A 19,997-nucleotide genomic window follows, 5' to 3' on the forward strand; every position below is an offset into this window, starting at 1 on the left:
CAATAAGACAAACAAGAAGCTTTGAAATACTTTGCCTGGAGTTCTAGCCCCATTCGGTAGATTAACTAGATTAACCCCAAGTAGCCCTCTGAGATAAGAATTATGTAGTTCTCTCTTTTCCTGGGCAGAAGGCCTGCTTGCCAGGTAGCGTAACAGCCATTCCTCTGTGGATCTGGTTTCCAGGGACCTCATGTCTTGGATCAATGGAATCCGAGGGTTGGTGTCCTCAGACGAGCTAGCCAAGGATGTCACCGGAGCCGAGGCCCTGCTGGAACGACACCAGGTAGGTGGGCCTGCGGAGCAGCAGAGACCTGGCTGCCCTGCCAGGCTGGGAGGGCCTTTGCAGCTGACGTGAGAGTGGGCAGCTCCTGCCGGTACCTAATCCCTTCCCTCCTCTTGGCAGGAGCACCGGACGGAAATTGACGCCAGGGCTGGCACTTTCCAGGCATTCGAGCAGTTTGGGCAGCAGCTGTTGGCCCATGGGCACTATGCCAGCCCCGAGATCAAGGAGAAACTACATATTCTAGATCAGGAGCGTGCGGACCTGGAGAAGGCCTGGGTCCAGCGCAGGATGATGTTGGATCAGTGCCTTGAATTGCAGGTACACGTGCTGGACAGTAGCTTCCTGTTTGCTGCAGGGTTTCTGGCCAGGTAGCTCGTCGCCACAGGCTCTGTCTTCTCACCTGCCCGTCCCCTCTTCAGCTGTTCCACCGGGACTGCGAGCAGGCTGAGAGCTGGATGGCTGCCCGGGAGGCCTTCCTGAGTACCGAAGACAAAGGGGACTCGCTGGACAGCGTGGAGGCTCTCATCAAAAAACACGAGGACTTCGACAAAGCCATTAACGTCCAGGTGAGGCCTTCGTACCTTTCCAGGTTGACATCTTCGGTCTCTCTGTTGGCGTATTCTCCTTTCCCTTCTCAGTGACGAGAGAAAAAAATAGTTATTGTTTGCTTAACTCAGCTGCAGAGCTTTGGCAGCATCCTCAAATTAAAATACTTGATGTTGACTACAGAGGAAGCAGCGTAATCCCCATCGGGTCCAGTGCAGAGCTGTGCATTCTAGGAAAAGTGACGTGCATTAATAGTTTTTTAAACTTTATATATAAATTCTGGCACTTCTGAGGTTTTGTTTGTTCGTTTGAGGCATACTTTTAAAAATGTTCATGTTATCCAATTTGTGTCTTTTTTTATGTTATTTATTTTTGGCTGCGTTGGGTCTTTGTTGCTGCGCACAGGCTTTCTCTAGTTGCGGAGAGTGGGGGGCTACTCTTCATTGCGGTGCGCGGGCTTCTCACTGCAGTGGCTTCTCTCGTTGTGGACCACGTGGTCTCGGCGAGTGGGCTTCAGAAGTTGTGGCGCACGGGCTTAGTTGCTCCGCAGCATGTGGGATCTTCCCGGACCAGAGCTCGAACCCATGTCCCCTGCATTGGCAGGCGGATTCTTAACCACTGCGCCACCAGGGAAGTCCCATTTCTGAGGTTTTAATAACAGAGATGCCACAGGGAAAAATTTTTAAACCGAAAGGGAAGAAAAACAAACTTATGGGTAGGTAAGTGAATCCATGAACGTAAACTAGAAAGATGCAAAACTCCTTGGCTTAGAAACCATTTTGTTGAAAATCGGACAATGTTTTCTTATGAAACCTAATCTTGTACGTGACCTCTGCTGGTGCTCAAGCCCCGGCCCCACCCCAGCGTGACCTGGAATCTTCTTGAGTTAAACTCTACTCTAATAATGATTGAAATCAAGCTTTCCTCTGGCTTTTTACACTCCTGCTTCTAGAGTGTCAGTGTATTCTGATCGTATCACCAGCTAGTCACCCAAAATAACCGTTCTCTTCTCGAGACCTACAGTCCAGGCGAGGCAGAGTCGTCTTGCCCGCCTTGACCTCACGCCTCTTGTTTGCCGACAGGAGGAGAAGATCGCCGCCCTGCAGTCCTTTGCCGACCAGCTCATCGCCGGCGGCCACTACGCCAAAGGCGACATCTCCAGCCGGCGCAACGAGGTTCTGGACAGGTGGGTGGTCTGTGCAGCCGACGGGTCTTGCCGCCCTTGTGTGAGCGGCCCAGCCTGTCTAGTTCTGTGGGGTGCTCACCTTTGCTCTCGGTTTCACTTTCTCAGGTGGCGACGTCTGAAAGCCCAGATGATTGAGAAAAGGTCAAAGCTGGGAGAATCGCAGACTCTCCAACAGTTCAGCCGGGATGTGGATGAGATTGAGGCTTGGATCAGTGAAAAATTACAGACTGCAAGTGATGAGTCATATAAGGATCCTACCAACATCCAGGTGAGCTGAACAGATGAGCTGTTTATCTCCAAAGTAGCCCATGTTATTGAGTAGATCTTGTTAAAATAAGGTATCTTTAAAAGAGGGAAATACCTCTAAGACAACTTCCTCGTACCCTCAGTGATGCCGAGAAAAAGTATTTTAATAAGATGAACCGGTGGGAAAGCCTCACTTAAATGATGAGAGCCGTTTCAGAAGCCGCTTTCCTCATTTGCCTCTGTTGAAACCGTGTCTGCTATTAAAGCGTCTGCAGAAAAGGCCCCCTTGTATTTGCTGTTCCTGAATGTTCACCTTCCCAGGGGAAGTATGACAGCAAAATGAGTTTCTGTTGAATAGCTGATGTGCATATTCACATAAGTGTACTGAACTCTCGTTATTTTAATTTATTTTTGTAGCTTTCCAAGCTGCTGGTAAGTTTTATGTTTTTTTTTAAGAGTTCTAGTTAAACGAGCTCCAGTGTTTGTGCTCTTGTGTGTAGATTCTCGCAATTGTAGATTCTGCCGGTGTCGCCTCATCCATGCTTTTCATTTCTAATCATCCATCAGCCTCCATTCAAGTGTCCCCGTGGGATGTGGCTTTCTCTGTTGTAATTAGCCTGCAGCCCTTCGCTCCCCCTCCCCCTCCTAATTTATCACTTAGGCAGGTTGTGCACAGTGTTTGATCTGGGGGGCAGTAGCTGACTGCTTTCTTTTAAGAGGTGTGCTTCTTTTAAAAAATGAAATCGCTTTTTCTGCGTAAACTTGGGTTCCTCTTGCTCTGGGCTCGTGGCTCTCGGTGGACTAGGGCAGGGCCAGGTGTGAGAGTTTCGTTGCCCACGCAGTCTGGCATCCAGAAGTGCTGGCCACTGGAGAGGGACAGCTGGAGATCCACAGAGAGGCAGGTGATCTGCTTCCTAAGTCTAAGAGGAACTGGGGGTGAGAGGTTAAGATAAAAGTGAACATTACCCAAGGGGCAGGGAAAGAGACTTTCCAGTCAAAGCGTAGCTTAGAAGTTGCCTAGATGGTTGGAAGAAATGAAGAAATAGAATGGATGGGAGTTGAGCCAAAGAACGATCAGAACAAGAAACAGAAGAAGAGGGGCTTTTGTCAGGATGCGTGGGCATTTGAGCCTTTTGGTTTCTGTAGTTGGGCTTGGGCGCAGAGTTGGTGCAGGGACGCTTCAGGTTGGTGCTGCATTTCGCCAGCCACATGGCTCCATCTTTTGACAGTTGCTGCCCCTGAAATGAAACATTTGATGCAGAATCCTTCCCCAGTTGTACTGCTTTTTTCCTTTTAGTTCTTTTTTCCCCATATCACATTCTTGCCTGCAACCCCGCATTTCTCACCCAGAACTGCCCCACAGCTGCGTCCTCCCACTTGTCTCCCGTGGTGCCCCCCAGCCTCAGATGCCCATCATCCTCCCAGCCCTCTCTTCTAGCAAAAAGAAATTCTTACGTACAGTCAAGCGTGGATTTTGACAAATCCAGCAGGTTTGATTGATTGCAGCTGCCAGATGAGAAGCCGGCAAAGCCGGGGTTTGCGGCAGCTGTAGCCTTCTTCTCTGTCGACGGAGGGGAGGCTGGCCCTCGGACACCTTGTTTCATAGTGCCTGCCACCTTAGGTGATGAGAGGGCCACACGTGTGTCATTAGTTAGAGCTGCTTTCCACTAAGGAGAAAGCCGTGGATGGAAATTGATGCACAAGTAGGTCCAAAACTACAGTTGACCGTTACCAGCTCCTGCAAAATGTTAGAAAGTGTATAATTCTAGGATTTCACTCACAGATAGCTAGTCCAGCTGACTTAGGAGTTGACACAGTTCACCTCCTGAGCTGGTGCATTTCCTTCCTCCAAGCTCGGACCTTCTGCTGAACTTCCATCAGACTGAGCCCTAAAGTATTTCGCACAGATTCTGAGATCACCTTCTGTAAAAATGTTGACACTTGCCCCTAGTTCCTCGAGTCTGCTACCACTCCCTCCCTTCTGAGAACCCCTTCTCCCTGAAAAGACAGAGCCTAGCAGGACCTGGTTTCGAAAGGTTGTGGCAGGGTTTCTTTGGTGTTTTCAGAGCAAGCACCAGAAGCATCAGGCCTTCGAAGCAGAACTGCATGCCAATGCGGACCGGATTCGAGGGGTTATCGACATGGGCAACTCCCTCATTGACCGCGGGGCCTGTGCCGGCAGCGAGGACGCCGTCAAGGTATGCCGTCCCCCAGCTCCCCTCCTCCTGGCCCGGGAAGAAGAGGGGGCTGGATTTGACTTTCAGCGTTACCGTCAGCTTGATGATGACTCTAGAATGCAGTCTTAGGAGAATAAACAGAAGACTTCTGGCTGCGTTGCTGAGGGGATGCTAGTGAGAGTGGCTCCTGTGAGCATCTTCCGTCCTCCTCTGTGAGGGGCGTCAGGTCGGCTTCCAGAGAGGGCGCTGACCGTGGAGTTGGCCATGTCCAACGGCTCTCTTCTCTTGCCCAGGCCCGGCTGGCCGCCTTAGCTGACCAGTGGCAGTTCCTGGTGCAGAAGTCGGCTGAGAAGAGCCAGAAGCTGAAAGAAGCCAACAAGCAGCAGAACTTCAACACTGGGATCAAGGACTTCGACTTCTGGCTCTCTGAGGTGAGGCCGCGGGGCTTCCCTTCCCCACTGGAGGATTCCGTGGAAAGGCAGGGCTCTCCCGACGTCCCTTTTAACAGAAATCATCATCAGGTGTGAGCTGTGTACTCTGAGGGGTTTGTAGTCAGAGGGAGGGAATGTTTACACAAGAGAGAGCTTACCTCTGGTTGGACATGGGTCACTTGTTTCCATAGGAAAATGCAAACAGGAGTGGGTGGTGGGGTCTATGTGCAGGCCGCTGTCACGGTGCCCAGATAGAAACCAGAACACCAAAGAGCCCGGAGTCCAGAGTTAGTCCTGCGGTCTCTGTAGACTGTTTGGAGAGTACAGAAAGTAAAAAGAAATAAAACATTTTTAAAGACCACTATTCTGTATCTCTCTGGTCTACACCTATTTCCGTGACTTTTTGTGTAACTGTTCTTTCATGTGTATTTGAGCTCATGACGTAATTTTTCATCAGTACGTATTGGTGGTGGTATTTCAAGTCATGAAAAGTCTTACTGAACATTTGAATAACTGCCTTAGACCATCACAGAGTTAGGCCATAATTTAACCATTCCCATACTGTTGGCCACACTTGGTGCTCCCAGCTTTGGGGGATACGTTTTGCTGCAGTGAACATCTCTGTACATTAGTCTTTGCCCAAGCTGCTGCCTCTCTGCCCAGGGGAGGGTCCACGCCAAGCTGGCACAGCAGCAGCGTGTGGTAGGGAAGTTCAGCTGTCCAGACGGGGGAGCCTGGGGGACGAGTGGGCATCCTGGGTTTGCCAGGAAAAGGGATGCGCTCCAGATGGCAGCCTTCCCTTTCATGTTTCATTGCCAGGTGGAAGCCCTACTGGCCTCTGAGGATTATGGCAAAGACCTGGCTTCTGTGAACAACCTGCTAAAAAAACATCAACTGCTGGAGGCGGACATCTCTGCCCATGAGGTAAGCAGAGGGGGCGCCAGGCCGGGCTTGGGACACGGCCGTGCATGACTCTAAGGCACCTGGTGCATTCGGGGAAGGACAGTGATGTTCATCCCTTAAAGCCAAGGTGCTCAAACGCTGTGGTCTCGGGGCCATTTTGTACTCTGAACTATTACTGAGAGCCCCTAGGAGAGTTAGTTATGTAGGTTTTATCTATTAGAATTTGCCAATATTAAAAATTAAATTTTTAGAGTTAAATTTTTTAAAACAATTTCAAAAACATTAAAAAATAATTTCAAAAGGTTACCTACTGTATAATTTCATTTATATGATATTCTCAAAATGACAGATTGTAGAGATGGAGAACAGATACGTGGATGCCAGGAGTTAGGGGCAGGGTAGGGGTACAACTGTAAAGACTATACGGAAGTTCCTTTGTGCTCTCAGAACAAGGTCCATATCTTGATCTTGGCGGTAGTTACGTAAATCTACGCATATGATAAAACTGCATGGAAATACTTGCACATACTCAGGGACGCACAAATGCATATAAAAATTGGTGAAATCTGAATAAGGTCTATGAATTGTAGCAATGTAAGAGAACTGAGAAAAATGTGTTAATTCGTTTAAAATAATAAACCCATCACAAGTTAACGTAAGTAACATTTTTTATGTATAATGTCTTTGTTTTTCCAAAAACAAAAATATAGCAAGAAGAGTCACACTGGTTACATTTTTTGCAAATCTCTTTGATGTCCAGCTTGATAGAAGACAGCTGGATTCTTAGAGCTGCTTCTGAATTCAGTTTGTTGTGTGTGATGAAAATATAGCCTCACACAGGTGTAGAGGAGGGAGTAGTATTTTAATTCAGATAATTGTCGATACTTTCTGATACTACATCCAGCTCAGTAGGTGGTAGTTTCTAAAGGTTAGTTGGAAAGTGGACTCGGAAACACTGTCAGCTTTTCATACTGTTTATATGTAAATCCACTGGTCCATCTTGGACTTTGAATGGATCATTTACTCATGCCTGAGGTTACAGAATCATTTGGGAAGTGTTGATTCGCAGAGTTCAGATCTTCTAAATGTTGACACGTGTCTGCATATGGTATCAAACATCACGTTCATTAACATCACAGCCAGTCTCAACGGAAAAATCTGCACGTATCGGGAAGCTGTCAGGCTCACGGGGGTGGATGCCAATTTTCCAAAATTCTAATTTCCTCATGAAAGTTTGAATTTTATCATTAGCAAACTCAGTTTTCCTTAAAGTGAAAGGTTCACTTTATTCATTCTCGACAAAGTATTTGTCAGCTCCCAAAGTCAGAATGACCATAGTTTGTCCGTTGGCCGTTCTTTCAAGTGAAACTGAGGTTCCGTGGAAGAAGTGGCCAGTTCAGCTCGGAACGTGCGCTTCTCCTCAGCGCAGTCATTGAACTTCGGCACTCGGCGGAAGTGCTTCGTGTGGGTTCCCCGTTTTATCAGACAGGATATTAAAACGACACGTACTCAAAGACGGAGACTTAATAAAATTAACAACCTTGCTGCTTGTTTAAGGATGTTCTTAAGTGAAACAGCGATTTCTCCTGGGGGTGCGTGGCAGCAAAGAGTTGGATTTCTGCTCATAGTTTGCCACTGCCTTGAGCAGCGCCACCCCTACCCTGGACTTTGCACCATCGATGCAAATGTTCACACAGTAAAAAAGGCAGATCATGTTTTGTATTGTTACGAAAGTAGTTTTGATCTCTTAGAACTCTCGGGGTCCACATACCACACTTAGAGTAACCTGAATAAATCTTAAACCAACCTGTCAGTGAAGAAGTCCCGAGTTCTGATTTACGAGCAGATATTCGTGGGTGCCCCAGATCTCCGACCCCTCCATCGTGTCCCCTGCCCAGGATCGCCTGAAGGACCTGAACAGCCAGGCAGACAGCCTGATGACCAGCAGTGCCTTCGACACCTCCCAAGTGAAGGACAAGCGGGACACCATCAACGGCCGTTTCCAGAAGATCAAGAGCATGGCGGCCTCCCGGCGAGCCAGGCTGAACGAGTCCCACCGCCTGCACCAGTTCTTCCGGGACATGGACGACGAGGAGTCCTGGATCAAGTACGCACCCCGCTCCGGGTGCCCTCGGTGCCCTCGGAGCCTTTCACGGAGGGCATTAGGAACCCCGGGCTTATCCTCTCCTGGACCGTGGTGGTGAGACGGGAAGTGGGTCAGAAATGGCACGGACTCGGCAGCTGTGTCCAGCTGGTCCCAGCCTCACCGCACAGCCGCGGTGAGACGCCCCGGCTTCCCCTCCTGGTGTCTGGGCATGTGGTGATGGTGGTCGGCCATGGCCTCCACGTGGCGGTGTGTGTGATGGTGTCCAGGGCTTGTCTAGTCCCTGCCCTTAGGTCACTGGCGACATGAGTGAGTTCCCATCTGGGAAAGATGGTCTGATCTCCTGGGGAAGATTGCTACTTGCAGGAAGAAAAGTTTGTCTTGTTTGTTTTTATCTGCCCTCCCCCAGAATTTCAGATGATGTAGCCTGTGAACAGACCATTTTTAAGGACAGGATTCTGTCAATTCACTGCCTTAAAACACTGTTTACATTAGCATTTTCATATGTTACCGCGTGTGATACGTGTGTATTTGATCAGGTAGGATTGATAGGGCGACAGCAGCGGCACCCCCTTGTTCTCCAGTGCACCCCGACCCTTTGCAGAGTCGGACACAGGAGGTGCTCCTGGAGACGTACGTGGGCACTGTTCATTGGGGAAGTAGAGGCTTTTTTCCCCAGAAGCCTGGCTTCTGAAGGACTTTCCCGGAGAGATGGGTAGATGCAGGTGAAGGACATCACGGGGTGCGTGAGCTTCACGCTCTTCGACTGCACGTCTCCAGCTGAAGACACGCAGGTGCAGAGGCTGACCACCCTCCTGTGCTGCCCAGGGAGAAGAAGCTGCTGGTGAGCTCGGAGGACTATGGCCGCGACCTGACGGGCGTCCAGAACCTGAGGAAGAAACACAAACGTCTGGAGGCAGAACTGGCTGCCCACGAGCCGGCGATTCAGGTGAGGCGGGCCTCTCCCGACCGAGCGGGCAGCGGGACTTGAATGGGCCCAGGTGAGCTCGTCTCACTGAGGTCTCTACAGTGGTTATAGCCCCTCATCCCACAGCGGGGTGGAGAAGGCCTGAGTCTAATGTCGAGGCGCTTTCCTGGAAGCATCTGTTGACCCAGTCGTTCTTGCCTGTCAGGGTGTCCTGGACACCGGAAAGAAGCTGTCAGATGATAACACCATCGGGAAGGAGGAGATAGAGCAGCGCCTGGCGCAGTTCGTGGAGCACTGGAAGGAGCTGAAGCGGCTGGCGGCCGCCCGGTGAGCGCGGCGGAGGGCGGTGCCAGGGCCCTCCTGCGCCCCCGGGGCCCTCCTCTTGGCTGTGCCAGCGCCGCGGTTGGCTTGCTCTGACAGGCCCAGGCCGAGCTGGTCCCGTTATGTGAATCCAGACCGAGCATATGGTTCCAGGATCTCGTGTTGGACCAGCAGTCGCTGCTCTGTGTTAGGGCTCGAGTGAACCGTTTATGTCCCACGCTCGACATTCGTGTTTGTAAGCGTCCAGGTTAGAGGAGATTATGGCTGATTTCATACTGTCCCCTGTGATTAGGGGCCAGCGGCTAGAAGAGTCCTTGGAGTATCAGCAGTTTGTAGCCAACGTGGAGGAGGAGGAAGCCTGGATTAATGAGAAGATGACCCTGGTGGCCAGTGAGGATTATGGAGACACTCTTGCTGCCATCCAGGTCAGAGAAACTGGAGGTGCTGCCTGCTGCTTCCCCCCCCTCCCCCGCCCCCGAGCAGCTGCCTGCCCCACCCTTTTCCTGCCAGCTTGCTCGGTGGCCGTGCTCCTCCCAGGAGAGCACTCAGAGCCGGCAGCCGGCGTCTCGTTGGCGGGTCTCGGTCCTCAAGATCCCACGTGAGAGACGCTGCCCCTCTGTAGACAAAATTGGGGTGACTTTGTCAGCCCCAGTTCATGGAGTCCTGCTGTCAGCCCAGCAGTATGGTTGGTGTCGTTAACCACAGGTCACTAGAACCCTGTAGTTTCCTGTGGCTGCCTTAGCGAAGTACCACAAACCGAGTGGCTTTGAAACAATAGAAACTTGTTCTGTCCTGGTTGGCGAGGCAGAGGCCTGGGATCAGGGTGTCGACGGGGCCTTGCTCTCGCCGAGGCTTCTAGGAGAGGACCCTTCTTGCCTCTCCCAGCTTCTGGTAGCTGGGCTTGTGGCAGCGTGACTCGAACCTCTGCTGTGCTTTCGCATGGCTGTCTTCCCTCTGTGTCTTTGTGTCCCCGTGGCATTCTGTCTGCCTGTGTCTGTGTCCAGATTTCCCTCTTCTTATATATGTAGGACACCAGTCATACTGGATTAGGACCCGCCCTGATGACCTGTCGTAACTTGATTGCACCTGCAGAGGACTCGTTTCCACATTCTTAGGTGCTAAGGTCTGGACCCATATCTCTGGGAGGATGCAGTTCAACCCGTAACATATTTCCTAAATACATTGGTTACCTATTGCTGTGTCACAACCCTAAAAACAAGTTTATTTCCCACAGTTCTGTGCATTGATGGGCATTGCCTCTGCTGCTCTCACTGGGACCCCCTAACACAGCTGCACTGAGGCAGAAGGCCTCTGGGCTGAGAGGTGCATGGTGATGGCACTCAGGTGGCTCCAGCTGGGACGTCTCAGTCCCCTCCACGTGGCCTCTCACCATCGGGCAGCTTAGATCAGCTTCTTCAGGCAGCGTTCAAAGAGGCAAAGGCAAGGCTGCAGGGATCCTAAGGCGTAGCCTGTGGGACAGAGCAGCCCTGGGTCTCGGGGGTGAGGCGACTCCCCTCTTCATAGGAGGAACTGCACGTTGTGGTCGGGTGTTCCTCCGTCCGTGCCACCAGCTGTGGAAGCAGAGTTAGCATTCCCGAGGGTCAGGGTAGCCCCAGAGCTGCGCTCCTCCCAGTGGGAATCCTGTTCAGCTAGTTGGGGGACGCAGGTAGGAGGCAGATGCAGTCAGTGGTTTCCTGTCCTCTGCATTGCTGTGTTCCCTGGAAGCCGACACGAGGGGTGTTGTCTCCAGCACTTCAGCTGTACGGAGGAAAAGACAAGATTTGGGAGGTCCCGCGGGAGATGTGCTCTGGTTAAACCCTAGGGCGGGTGTCACTGTTCTGTTGGTGCTTATTTGAAGGCTGCTCAGTGTCCATTCTCTGGTCTCCTACAGGGAAAGGGGCCTGTGCTGGTTGACTGGCGGCAGCCTCACCCCTTCAGAAAGGCCTCTGGTTATGCTCGCGGTATCCTCGTTTTATTGCTGTAGGATTTTCTGTTTACCCTGTACCTGTCTGTTGTCTTAGCCCCAGCTGGACTGGGGTGCGTGCGAGGGCACCTTCCAGTCCTGCTCCTCTGGCCCCGGGGCCTGGCCCACCGCACGCACGTGCCAGGCCCTCAGTGGCGAGCCTTGCTGTTTCCCCTCCAGGGCTTACTGAAGAAACATGAAGCCTTCGAGACAGACTTCACTGTCCACAAGGACCGGGTGAATGACGTCTGCACTAATGGACAAGACCTCATTAAGAAGGTGAGCCTGGCCCGCTGGTAAGACCCTCATTTCTCGCTCCGGGACACCGCGTGCTGGTACCACAACCCGCAAAGCTCCTCCCCTGGGATACTCACCAAACAGAGGTCTGCGTGGAGACCGGTAGCGGCTCCATTCCTGCATTCCGTGTTTAACTGGATATTTACACCCTTCTTGAAGGCAGTTAGTAAAGCCATTCTGCAGCAGTTGTTTTTCTCTGCTTTAATTAAGCAAAGAAGCATCCCTGCTGTGACATTGGCACTCCCATGTGTTTGCTCTTCTAGTTTACTTCTCCAGGAATACAAGCTCTTTATAGAGGTGGTAGAAAACACAAGTGGGCAGGTCAAAACAGTCACCCATAGGACCACCACCGGAGATGGCCCCAGTGAGACCTCCGTGCCGGACCCTCCAGACTCCTCATGCTGAGGCATCCACTAGGCTAAACGGCAGCTGTGCAGTGGGTGTACGTCGCTGTGTGAAACCTGGCTGCTATCCAGGATGTTTTATAAATGTGTCTGTCAGAATCACAAGGTTCATTTCATTCAAACAGCTTTCTAGGGAGAAAGCAAAAAATAAGGGGTCTTGGTGCTTTCTCAGCAGCAGTGAAGTCGAGTCACTCCCCAGCTGAAATCCAGACTAAACGCGGTGCCGCGATCTGTCACGAGGTCCACAAGACATGTAGTTGCACGAGATAAATGACTTCTATCGACTGATTTCCTGTCACAAACACATAATGAGTAAATAAAATTCCTCATCACAGAATTTGCACTGGTGATCAGGCCTTAAGACTAGAGATTTGGTCCACAGGAGGTAACTGTAGTTAAAACCTGTGTTCACTAGGGAGCTTTTCTCCTCACTCTTGTGGGCAAACAACCTAACGGAGACTAATTTCAGATACAGACCATGTCCGCGTAGATGAGGCCTGTGTACGACTCCCCACACACAAGTGCGCCCCACCTGTGAGATGATGGCTTGTGAATGTCCTTCAGCCTTGGGGCAGAGAGCCTGGTGCTCTGTTTCCAACAGCAATCTTCGTTTCCTCCCTGAGTTTCTTTCTGAATTTTATGCTGACTTATGGTTTGTGTTTGCACATACAGTTTTAACCAAGACTGCATCAGAGTGTTTGGGGCTTAATAATTTTTAATATCCACAGTGTGAAAACATTGTTCCAAGCCATTGTTTTTATTGCATACGTATAGTAGCCATTGAGTCATAATTATTTAGGCTTTTTCTAAGTTTTTGCTGTCAGAAATGACACTAATGAATACATCATCGTGACTTAACATTTTATCACATTCCTCATTATTACTTATAGGAGTAGAATTGCCAGTGTTCATCTCTTTAAGGCTCTTAGAAAAGCCTTCCCCCATTCTCCTGGCAGTGGGCAGGGGAGCACGGCCTGTCACAGAGGTTGCAAGCCTGCCTGCGCCCTGCAGGGAGGGTGCAGATCAGGTAACCTCAGCAGGGGCCAGGCTGACAGGGTGTGCCTTCTCCACGGCCTAGAACAATCACCATGAGGAGAACATCTCTTCAAAGATGAAGGGCCTGAATGGGAAAGTATCAGACTTGGAGAAAGCTGCCGCCCAGAGGAAGGCAAAGCTCGATGAGAACTCGGCCTTCCTTCAGTTCAACTGGAAGGCTGACGTGGTGGAGTCCTGGATTGGTAAGCATGGCCTCGGCGCTGCCCAAACCTCTTACCCTCCCGGGCCGGGAAGATTGTTCAGAACCACAGCCTGTTTGCTTCCTACGCAGCTGGTTTTCTTCTGCAGAGAAGAAACCGCTGGAATGTGAGCGTATCACAGACCCCTGCCACCGGGTAGACCACTGGTGGCAGCGGGAGACAGGGTCCTGAGGCAGAGAGCCGAGCCTCAGCAGTGCCCCTGGGCCGGCACGAGGGTTAACGAAACAAAGGTCCTGTAACGCTGAAAGAAGCAGTGGGCACCACAACACAAATGAGGGCCACACGAGCCGGACCAGCGTGCACCGGCACCGTCCCCGAGCTACACGGGTCCAGGGTGTGATCCAGCCCCCAGGCGAGGAGGAACTGCACCGATTTCAGGACCCACATGACCTTGGTAGTTGCTGTCGCATCAGTAGCGACTGAAGAGCATCTAGGACAGGCTGGAGGGACCCCTTCAGGACACAGACGTAGAAGGGAGCCCAGGTACAGGGAGGAGCCAGCTCATTTGGGTTCAGAGACTGCTGTCAGTAGTATTGGAATTCAAATGTAAGCAAAATAATAGGTGCCTCAGTTTTCTTCTTTTCTTTTAAATTTGTTACATTGAAAAGGGATGGTTGATTTCCCATGCTTGGTTTTCTAGGTGAAAAGGAGAACAGCTTGAAGACAGATGATTATGGTCGAGATCTATCTTCTGTCCAAACTCTCCTTACCAAACAGGTCAGTCGTGGCTGCTTTGTTGATTGATTGAAATGTACTCAAATAGTATTTCCTGGTGAATGAGTGATGGTTAGCATCTTTCATTGAGACATTTGACTATTTATATTAGGCCCTAGGGGCCAGCAGTGAACAAGCTTCCTGGTCCTCAGGAAGCTCTCAGATTAGGCCTCTGAGCTGCAGCCTGATGGGTGCTAACAGGGCAGAGCACAGCAGGATGTGGACTTCAAGAGGTGTCTGACTCAGTTTCCAGCAGGCAGGCGTTGACGGGAAAGTCTTCCCAGAGGTGACATCCAAGCTAGATCACGGAGGGTAAACTGAAAGTGGTTGGTGAAGAGCTGGGCGGGTATTCTTGGCAGAGGTAGTGGGGGGAGCCCGGGTGCCTCAGCCCGAGGCTGAAAGCAGGGCCTGGGAGGAGCTGCCTCAGTGACCTGAGGTCTGGAGGAGATGCAGCAAAGTGGTGACCAAGGTGTGACCAAGGGTCAGGAGGAGGTGGGGACTCAAGGCTGACAGTCTGGCCTGGGCAGCTGGCTGGACAGACGCAGGTGCCGTCCGAGCTGAGGTGCCGGGAGGCGTACGGTCTCATCTCAGTGCGGTCCCTGCATGTTGCCTTCTCGCTCCTCGTTCCAGGAAACCTTCGATGCTGGCCTGCAGGCCTTCCAGCAGGAGGGCATCGCCAACATCACTGCCCTCAAAGATCAGCTGCTGGCCGCCAAGCACATCCAGTCAAAGGCCATCGAGGCCCGGCACGCCGCCCTCATGAAAAGGTGGAGCCAGCTTCTGGCCAACTCAGCCACCCGGAAGAAGAAGCTGCTGGAGGCGCAGAGTCATTTCCGCAAGGTGAGCTTGGCCCCGGCCTAGCTCAACCAGCTCAACGCACAGGGAAAGCAAACCCCTCTCCCGGGACAGAGGTTCTGCACGGGGCTGTGGAGTCGGCGTAAACCAAGGGAAGGGGACCCTTGCCTTCAGGAGGCTGCTGCTCGGAAGCTTCCGGGAAGACTGAGCTTGCACGCCCCAGGGAAAGGGGAGAAAGAGGGAGGACTTTTCAGCAGTGGGAGGAGGGCGGCAGAGAGCTGAGCCGAGCCAAGCCGAGCAAGCCCGACACCCTGGGGACGACCCCCGCCTTCCTGGTGCCCACACCACCGCCCCCCCACCCGCCCACCAAGGATGGTTCACACAGCCCCTGCAGCTGTGCTGACTCAGTCTCCTCTGCTTTCAGGTGGAGGACCTCTTCCTGACCTTTGCCAAAAAGGCTTCCGCCTTCAACAGCTGGTTTGAAAACGCAGAGGAGGACTTAACAGACCCGGTGCGCTGCAACTCCCTGGAAGAGATCAAGGCCTTGCGTGAGGCCCACGACGCCTTCCGCTCCTCGCTCAGCTCGGCCCAGGCCGACTTCAACCAGCTGGCCGAGCTGGACCGCCAGATCAAGAGCTTCCGCGTGGCCTCCAACCCCTACACCTGGTTCACCATGGAGGCCCTGGAGGAGACCTGGAGGAACCTGCAGAAGATCATCAAGGTGCCCTTCTCCGCTGGGCCGGGTGTGGCGCTGGGCAGGGAAGCCCTTCCTGGCTGAAGCGTGAGGAGATGGGGGAGGAAGCGCAGTTTCATTCATCACAAGTCACCCTGTGTGGGTCCTGCTGGCCCGCATGGCTGTGATCGGCCCTCCCACCCACCCCCCAGCGTCTTGTGAGGTCTCTGGGGAAGCGGGCTGGCGAATGCCTCCCAGACGCCTTCCGTGCTGTCTGTGGGTTGAGATGAACAGCTCGTCCTCCCTGACCCCCCGAGTAGCTTCAGAAAACTACGCCCTGTTCCTCTCAAATGTTGAGACGAGCCGGTCAGTGGCTGAGCCTCGAGCCTGTCCATGAAGCGGGGCGGGGATGACACGCCTCTTCCTCCCTCGGTCCTTAGGAAAGGGAGCTGGAGCTGCAGAAGGAGCAGCGCCGGCAGGAGGAGAACGACAAGCTGCGCCAGGAGTTTGCCCAGCACGCCAACGCCTTCCACCAGTGGATCCAGGAGACCAGGTGCGGCCCCGGGAGTGCTCGGTCCTGGGGGCTGAATGCCCAGGCCTCGGGCTCCAGAGTGTGGAAAGAAGGGTTAGGAGCGCAGTCTGGTCTGGCTGGAGCCAGAGGGGTGGGCAGAGTTGGGAGGGTGCTCGAAGGAACATCTCCAGAGGTGGAGTCGCTGGATGTCCTGGATTGGGTGGGACTGAGCGTCGCCCGTGGTTGCACAGCGACGGTGACAGGGGTACAGGGTTGAGCGCAGCGTGGGTACTGATGACCTTGGTTTTGTTTTTGTTTTCTTTCTTGTGTCTGCCTCTGTCCCCCACCTCGCGATGCTGCTGTCCGGACACCACCTTGTCTTGTGGCTGCTTGGATCCCATCTCCACAGAACGTATCTCCTCGATGGGTTAATATTGACTTCTTATTTCTCCGGGCTTGTGGTGTGATGGTGTCTAGTGTGCTTGTCCCTCTGCCCTTTGTCCCCTCGTGGCCTGGCTTGCAGAGGATCCCAGAATGGACCTTCCTGCCTGGGGCAGGCTGCACGTCCCCCGCCCTACCCTCGCCCCCTTCCCTGGCACCCATGGCCCACTGTCCCTGATGGCCTGCAGTGTGGGGAGGGGAGCCGCTCCCACCTTCCTGTTCAGATTCCAAGGGTTCTCTAAGATGGGGCCCGAAAGCCAGAGCTGGAGTCCAGAGCCTCTGAGAATCCCCATTATTCAGCCATTGGGATTATACTGGACTTCTTTTCTGCCTTGTTCCCCCACGTGTCCGTTGGGATCATGTCATGGGCGTGAAATAGGATGACATTGTTGAGGGGCTCCAGCTGGTGCACTAAGTCCCCGTCTGTGCACTGACCCCTCCTCCCCCAGTGCCCCCACGGAGGGCTGAGGCTGTCTTTTGCCTCAAGAGGAAGCCCAGCTGCTCAGGGTTTCTGGGTGATGGAGAGACACAGGACTTGGGAGGAGCCCCGAGAGGAGCAGGGCTGTCCTGCCCGGTGCCAGTGGGGCCTCCCCAGGAGGCCTTGGCCTCTGCCCAGATCGGGCACCCTTGCATTCTCTCCCGGGACCATGGTGGCTTAGACTAGCGCTCCCGAGGCCCTGCAGGCAGACACATCAGGCGTTAAAAGGAGGCAGTGGGAGGAGTGTCACCCTCGCTCATGCGAGCACGTGCTGAAGGCAGAGTGGGGCAGGATCCTGGGATCACAGGTTCGGCTCGAGCTCATAAGCTGCCCTGGGGTCCATTCTCCTCCCCAGTGCCCGTGGCCGTGTCTGCTGGCATTGGACTTGTCTCCACGAGGTGCCATGCTCCCCTTACCATGTGGCTCCTCCCAGCCCTGTCCCGTCTTGCCCGGTCCCCACGCGAGCCGCCCAAGGCTGCCTGCCCTCCCAGGCCGGCTGTCGGCTTGGCCTGTACCACGTCCCTGCCTGGGCGCCAGGTGGCCCTGCCTGTGCACTGACCAGCTTGGGCCTTGTGGTGTGTGTCTGTCTCGGTGTGCTCTTGCCTCCCCTTCCGCTGGTGTATTCATTTGGTTTCTTTTCTTTGAATAGCATAGCGTATCGTCGGGTCATTCGTGTCTATCAGTATGAAGTTGGGGATGATCTGTCTGGAAGGTTTTTCTCCTCTTTCTCTTCTTACCTCGCTGTGGTTTTACCAGTGCACTCTTGACTTCCCCAGGCGGCTCTGCTTTCTGACTAACCCACCGCCAGTGGCCGCATGGGAAGGAGGGGTCTGCCCTCCTCCCACTGCACCAGCACCCGGCCTCCTGCCCCCAGGTCCTGGGGGTGTGCTTTTCCTGGGGGGACATGGCGTGACTGTGAGTCTGACCTGCTGGGGTAGGAGGAAGCCTGGTGCCTTGCCTTGCTAGAGCACTTTGAACCTAGGGACATTTCACAGCTAATGCTGGCTTCGCTGGGTGTTGAAAGGGTAGGTTGGGGCAAAGGTGGGTACAGGGGAGGCCGGGCTAAAACCCCACCCAGGACACACACACAGTGTGACTCATCCCTGCACGTAACCTCATTTGTCTTTGTTCACTGGTAGCCTCTGTGACCTCACACTGTTGTTGGGAAGATAGAGGCTCCCCAGAGGCCCCCTGCTCCTCAGAACTTAGCCCCGGAAGGAGCCTCTGGCGTTGTGTCTGTAGATGATAGAACCTGAATCTGGGGCTTAGTCGTAGCCACCTCTCCTTTGGGCAGGACCAAACCCAAATCTGGTCATAATCTTCACACCCCAGTTTCCATGTCAAGGGGTCATCTGACTGCCTCTCCTCCCACTGCTGTCACTTATCCTAGAGTGTGGCTCCCCTCAGGAGCCTGCAGGAGACTCCAGGACTTCTTGGGGTGGCTTGCCAGCCTCCCCTAACCTTCAGGTCTCCTGTCTGAAGGGTTGCACAGGCATCCTTCTCCCCGTGGTTGCAGAGGAAGCATGCTGCCAGGCCTGCAGCCCCTCTCTGTTCCTGAGGTACCCTTCAAGGGCCTAGCTTGGATCAGGTACCATGCTACAGCCTGGGTGGGCTTAAGGAGCCAGCCACATGAGAAGGGGTCCCAGCTGGGGAGCGGGGAGCAGGCTGGATGGGGGCTCAGCCCTGGCTTATCTGTTGGCCTTACCAGGTGGCACACCACATCAGGCAGCAGCTTCCCAGTATACTGGAGAAGTATTACCTGCCCTCCCTGGCTCCCAGAGCTGCTGAAGAAAAGATAGACAGTAGCAGATAGGTTTCATATCCTAATAAGAGGAATTTGAGACTGCAGGCACTTTTATCTGAGGGAAGTTAATTTCGAGCTGGCAATCGGGCCTCCTGCCTCACTGTGCTTCTGTGTTTAGGTCCTGCATGGTGGAAGAATCCGGGACCCTCGAATCCCAGCTTGAAGCTACCAAAGTAAGTGCCCTTAGTGTTTCTGCCCGCCTAAAACCCTTCATCCCACCACTGCCAGCAGGCCTACTTGGCTTCAGGTTGGGTACAAGGTGGGCTGGTCAGGTACCCCCTTTCCCCAAAGCAGCCCAGGACCTCCCTCATTTTAAAGAGTTTTTTGTCTTTGACAGTTGCTACCAGGAGCCCTACTGGGAGAGGAGGCGGCTCCTTTGGTCCTCAGTACTTATACTGTTTCCCTGGCAGGTCAACCCACTGATGTGTGACTGTCACACTGACGCCTCTTCCTCTGTTGAGGCTGCTGGATTTCTTCAACCTCACCCCATCCCCACTTTCCCCTTGCAGGCAGCCCTGCAGGTCTCAGGCTGGGGGTGCAGAGACCGAGGAGGGCTGTTTAAGCAGGCTCTCGGGCCTGGTAACCGAGGCAAGAGCCCCTGTCCCACACATCTTTGCTCCCTCACCCCTGCAGCGCAAGCACCAGGAGATTCGAGCCATGAGAAGTCAGCTCAAGAAGATTGAGGACCTGGGGGCGGCCATGGAGGAAGCCCTGATCCTGGACAACAAGTACACAGAGCACAGCACCGTGGGCCTGGCCCAGCAGTGGGACCAGCTCGACCAGCTGGGCATGCGCATGCAGCACAACCTGGAGCAGCAGATCCAGGCCAGGTACCTGCAGCTTCCCCGGGTGGGCACAGCAGCAGCAGGGGCCGTGGGAAGCAGGGTCGCCCCCACGTCCAGCAGTCAGTTTAGCTGTATGGGGTGGAGTATCCGGTCCCTAATTCTGTTCTTTCTTCCAGGAACACGACCGGGGTGACCGAGGAGGCCCTCAAAGAATTCAGCATGATGTTTAAGTGAGTATATGCGCTGCGCCCTTCCTGGCGGGGGAGGTGGGCTCAGCAGCAGGGCCTCTGTGCTGAGCCCTCGGCCTTGTGCCACAGACACTTTGACAAGGACAAGTCTGGCCGGCTGAACCACCAGGAGTTCAAGTCCTGCCTGCGCTCCCTGGGCTATGACCTGCCCATGGTGGAGGAAGGGGAGCCCGACCCCGAGTTCGAGGCCATCCTGGACACTGTGGATCCAAACAGGTGAGCATCAGGGAACGTGGTAGAAGCAGCTCTGCACGTGGCTCCTACCGCACCCTCCCTGCTCACTGCACCTTGGCCCCCCAGGGACGGCCACGTCTCCCTGCAAGAGTACATGGCCTTCATGATCAGCCGTGAGACCGAGAACGTCAAGTCCAGTGAGGAGATCGAGAGCGCCTTCCGGGCCCTGAGCTCCGAAGGGAAGCCTTACGTGACCAAGGAGGAGCTGTACCAGGTCTGGGGCTCTGCTTCCCTAGCTTGGGGTGGGGGTGAGGGGTTCCTTTGAAAAG

General features: G+C 53.7%; 1 protein-coding gene across 8 annotated transcripts in view; it reads left to right on the forward strand.

The window, feature by feature from the left end:
- The window catches only part of SPTAN1 (spectrin alpha, non-erythrocytic 1), a 60,796-nt gene that overhangs the window by 40,071 nt on the left and 728 nt on the right, over positions 1 to 19,997 (forward strand). For 5 of the 8 annotated variants that reach the window (XM_049711881.1, XM_049711882.1, XM_004269134.4 and 2 more), the window contains 25 exons: positions 184 to 283; positions 404 to 601; positions 703 to 849; positions 1,912 to 2,015; positions 2,121 to 2,283; positions 2,679 to 2,693; positions 4,328 to 4,459; positions 4,732 to 4,869; positions 5,689 to 5,793; positions 7,671 to 7,879; positions 8,705 to 8,825; positions 9,010 to 9,131; positions 9,418 to 9,550; positions 11,269 to 11,367; positions 12,868 to 13,027; positions 13,686 to 13,762; positions 14,390 to 14,599; positions 14,979 to 15,275; positions 15,668 to 15,780; positions 16,148 to 16,165; positions 18,580 to 18,634; positions 19,095 to 19,291; positions 19,423 to 19,476; positions 19,564 to 19,710; positions 19,795 to 19,942. In XM_049711881.1, coding sequence (XP_049567838.1) covers positions 184 to 283; positions 404 to 601; positions 703 to 849; positions 1,912 to 2,015; positions 2,121 to 2,283; positions 2,679 to 2,693; positions 4,328 to 4,459; positions 4,732 to 4,869; positions 5,689 to 5,793; positions 7,671 to 7,879; positions 8,705 to 8,825; positions 9,010 to 9,131; positions 9,418 to 9,550; positions 11,269 to 11,367; positions 12,868 to 13,027; positions 13,686 to 13,762; positions 14,390 to 14,599; positions 14,979 to 15,275; positions 15,668 to 15,780; positions 16,148 to 16,165; positions 18,580 to 18,634; positions 19,095 to 19,291; positions 19,423 to 19,476; positions 19,564 to 19,710; positions 19,795 to 19,942 — 3,262 coding nt within the window. The remainder of the gene's footprint in view (positions 1 to 183; positions 284 to 403; positions 602 to 702; positions 850 to 1,911; positions 2,016 to 2,120; positions 2,284 to 2,678; positions 2,694 to 4,327; positions 4,460 to 4,731; positions 4,870 to 5,688; positions 5,794 to 7,670; positions 7,880 to 8,704; positions 8,826 to 9,009; positions 9,132 to 9,417; positions 9,551 to 11,268; positions 11,368 to 12,867; positions 13,028 to 13,685; positions 13,763 to 14,389; positions 14,600 to 14,978; positions 15,276 to 15,667; positions 15,781 to 16,147; positions 16,166 to 18,579; positions 18,635 to 19,094; positions 19,292 to 19,422; positions 19,477 to 19,563; positions 19,711 to 19,794; positions 19,943 to 19,997) is intronic. The other 3 variants (XM_033427052.2, XM_033427057.2, XM_033427053.2) reach the window with 2 other exon arrangements.

Source organism: Orcinus orca, chromosome 6, assembly GCF_937001465.1.
Source record: "Orcinus orca chromosome 6, mOrcOrc1.1, whole genome shotgun sequence".
Classification (NCBI taxonomy): Eukaryota; Metazoa; Chordata; class Mammalia; order Artiodactyla; family Delphinidae; genus Orcinus; species Orcinus orca.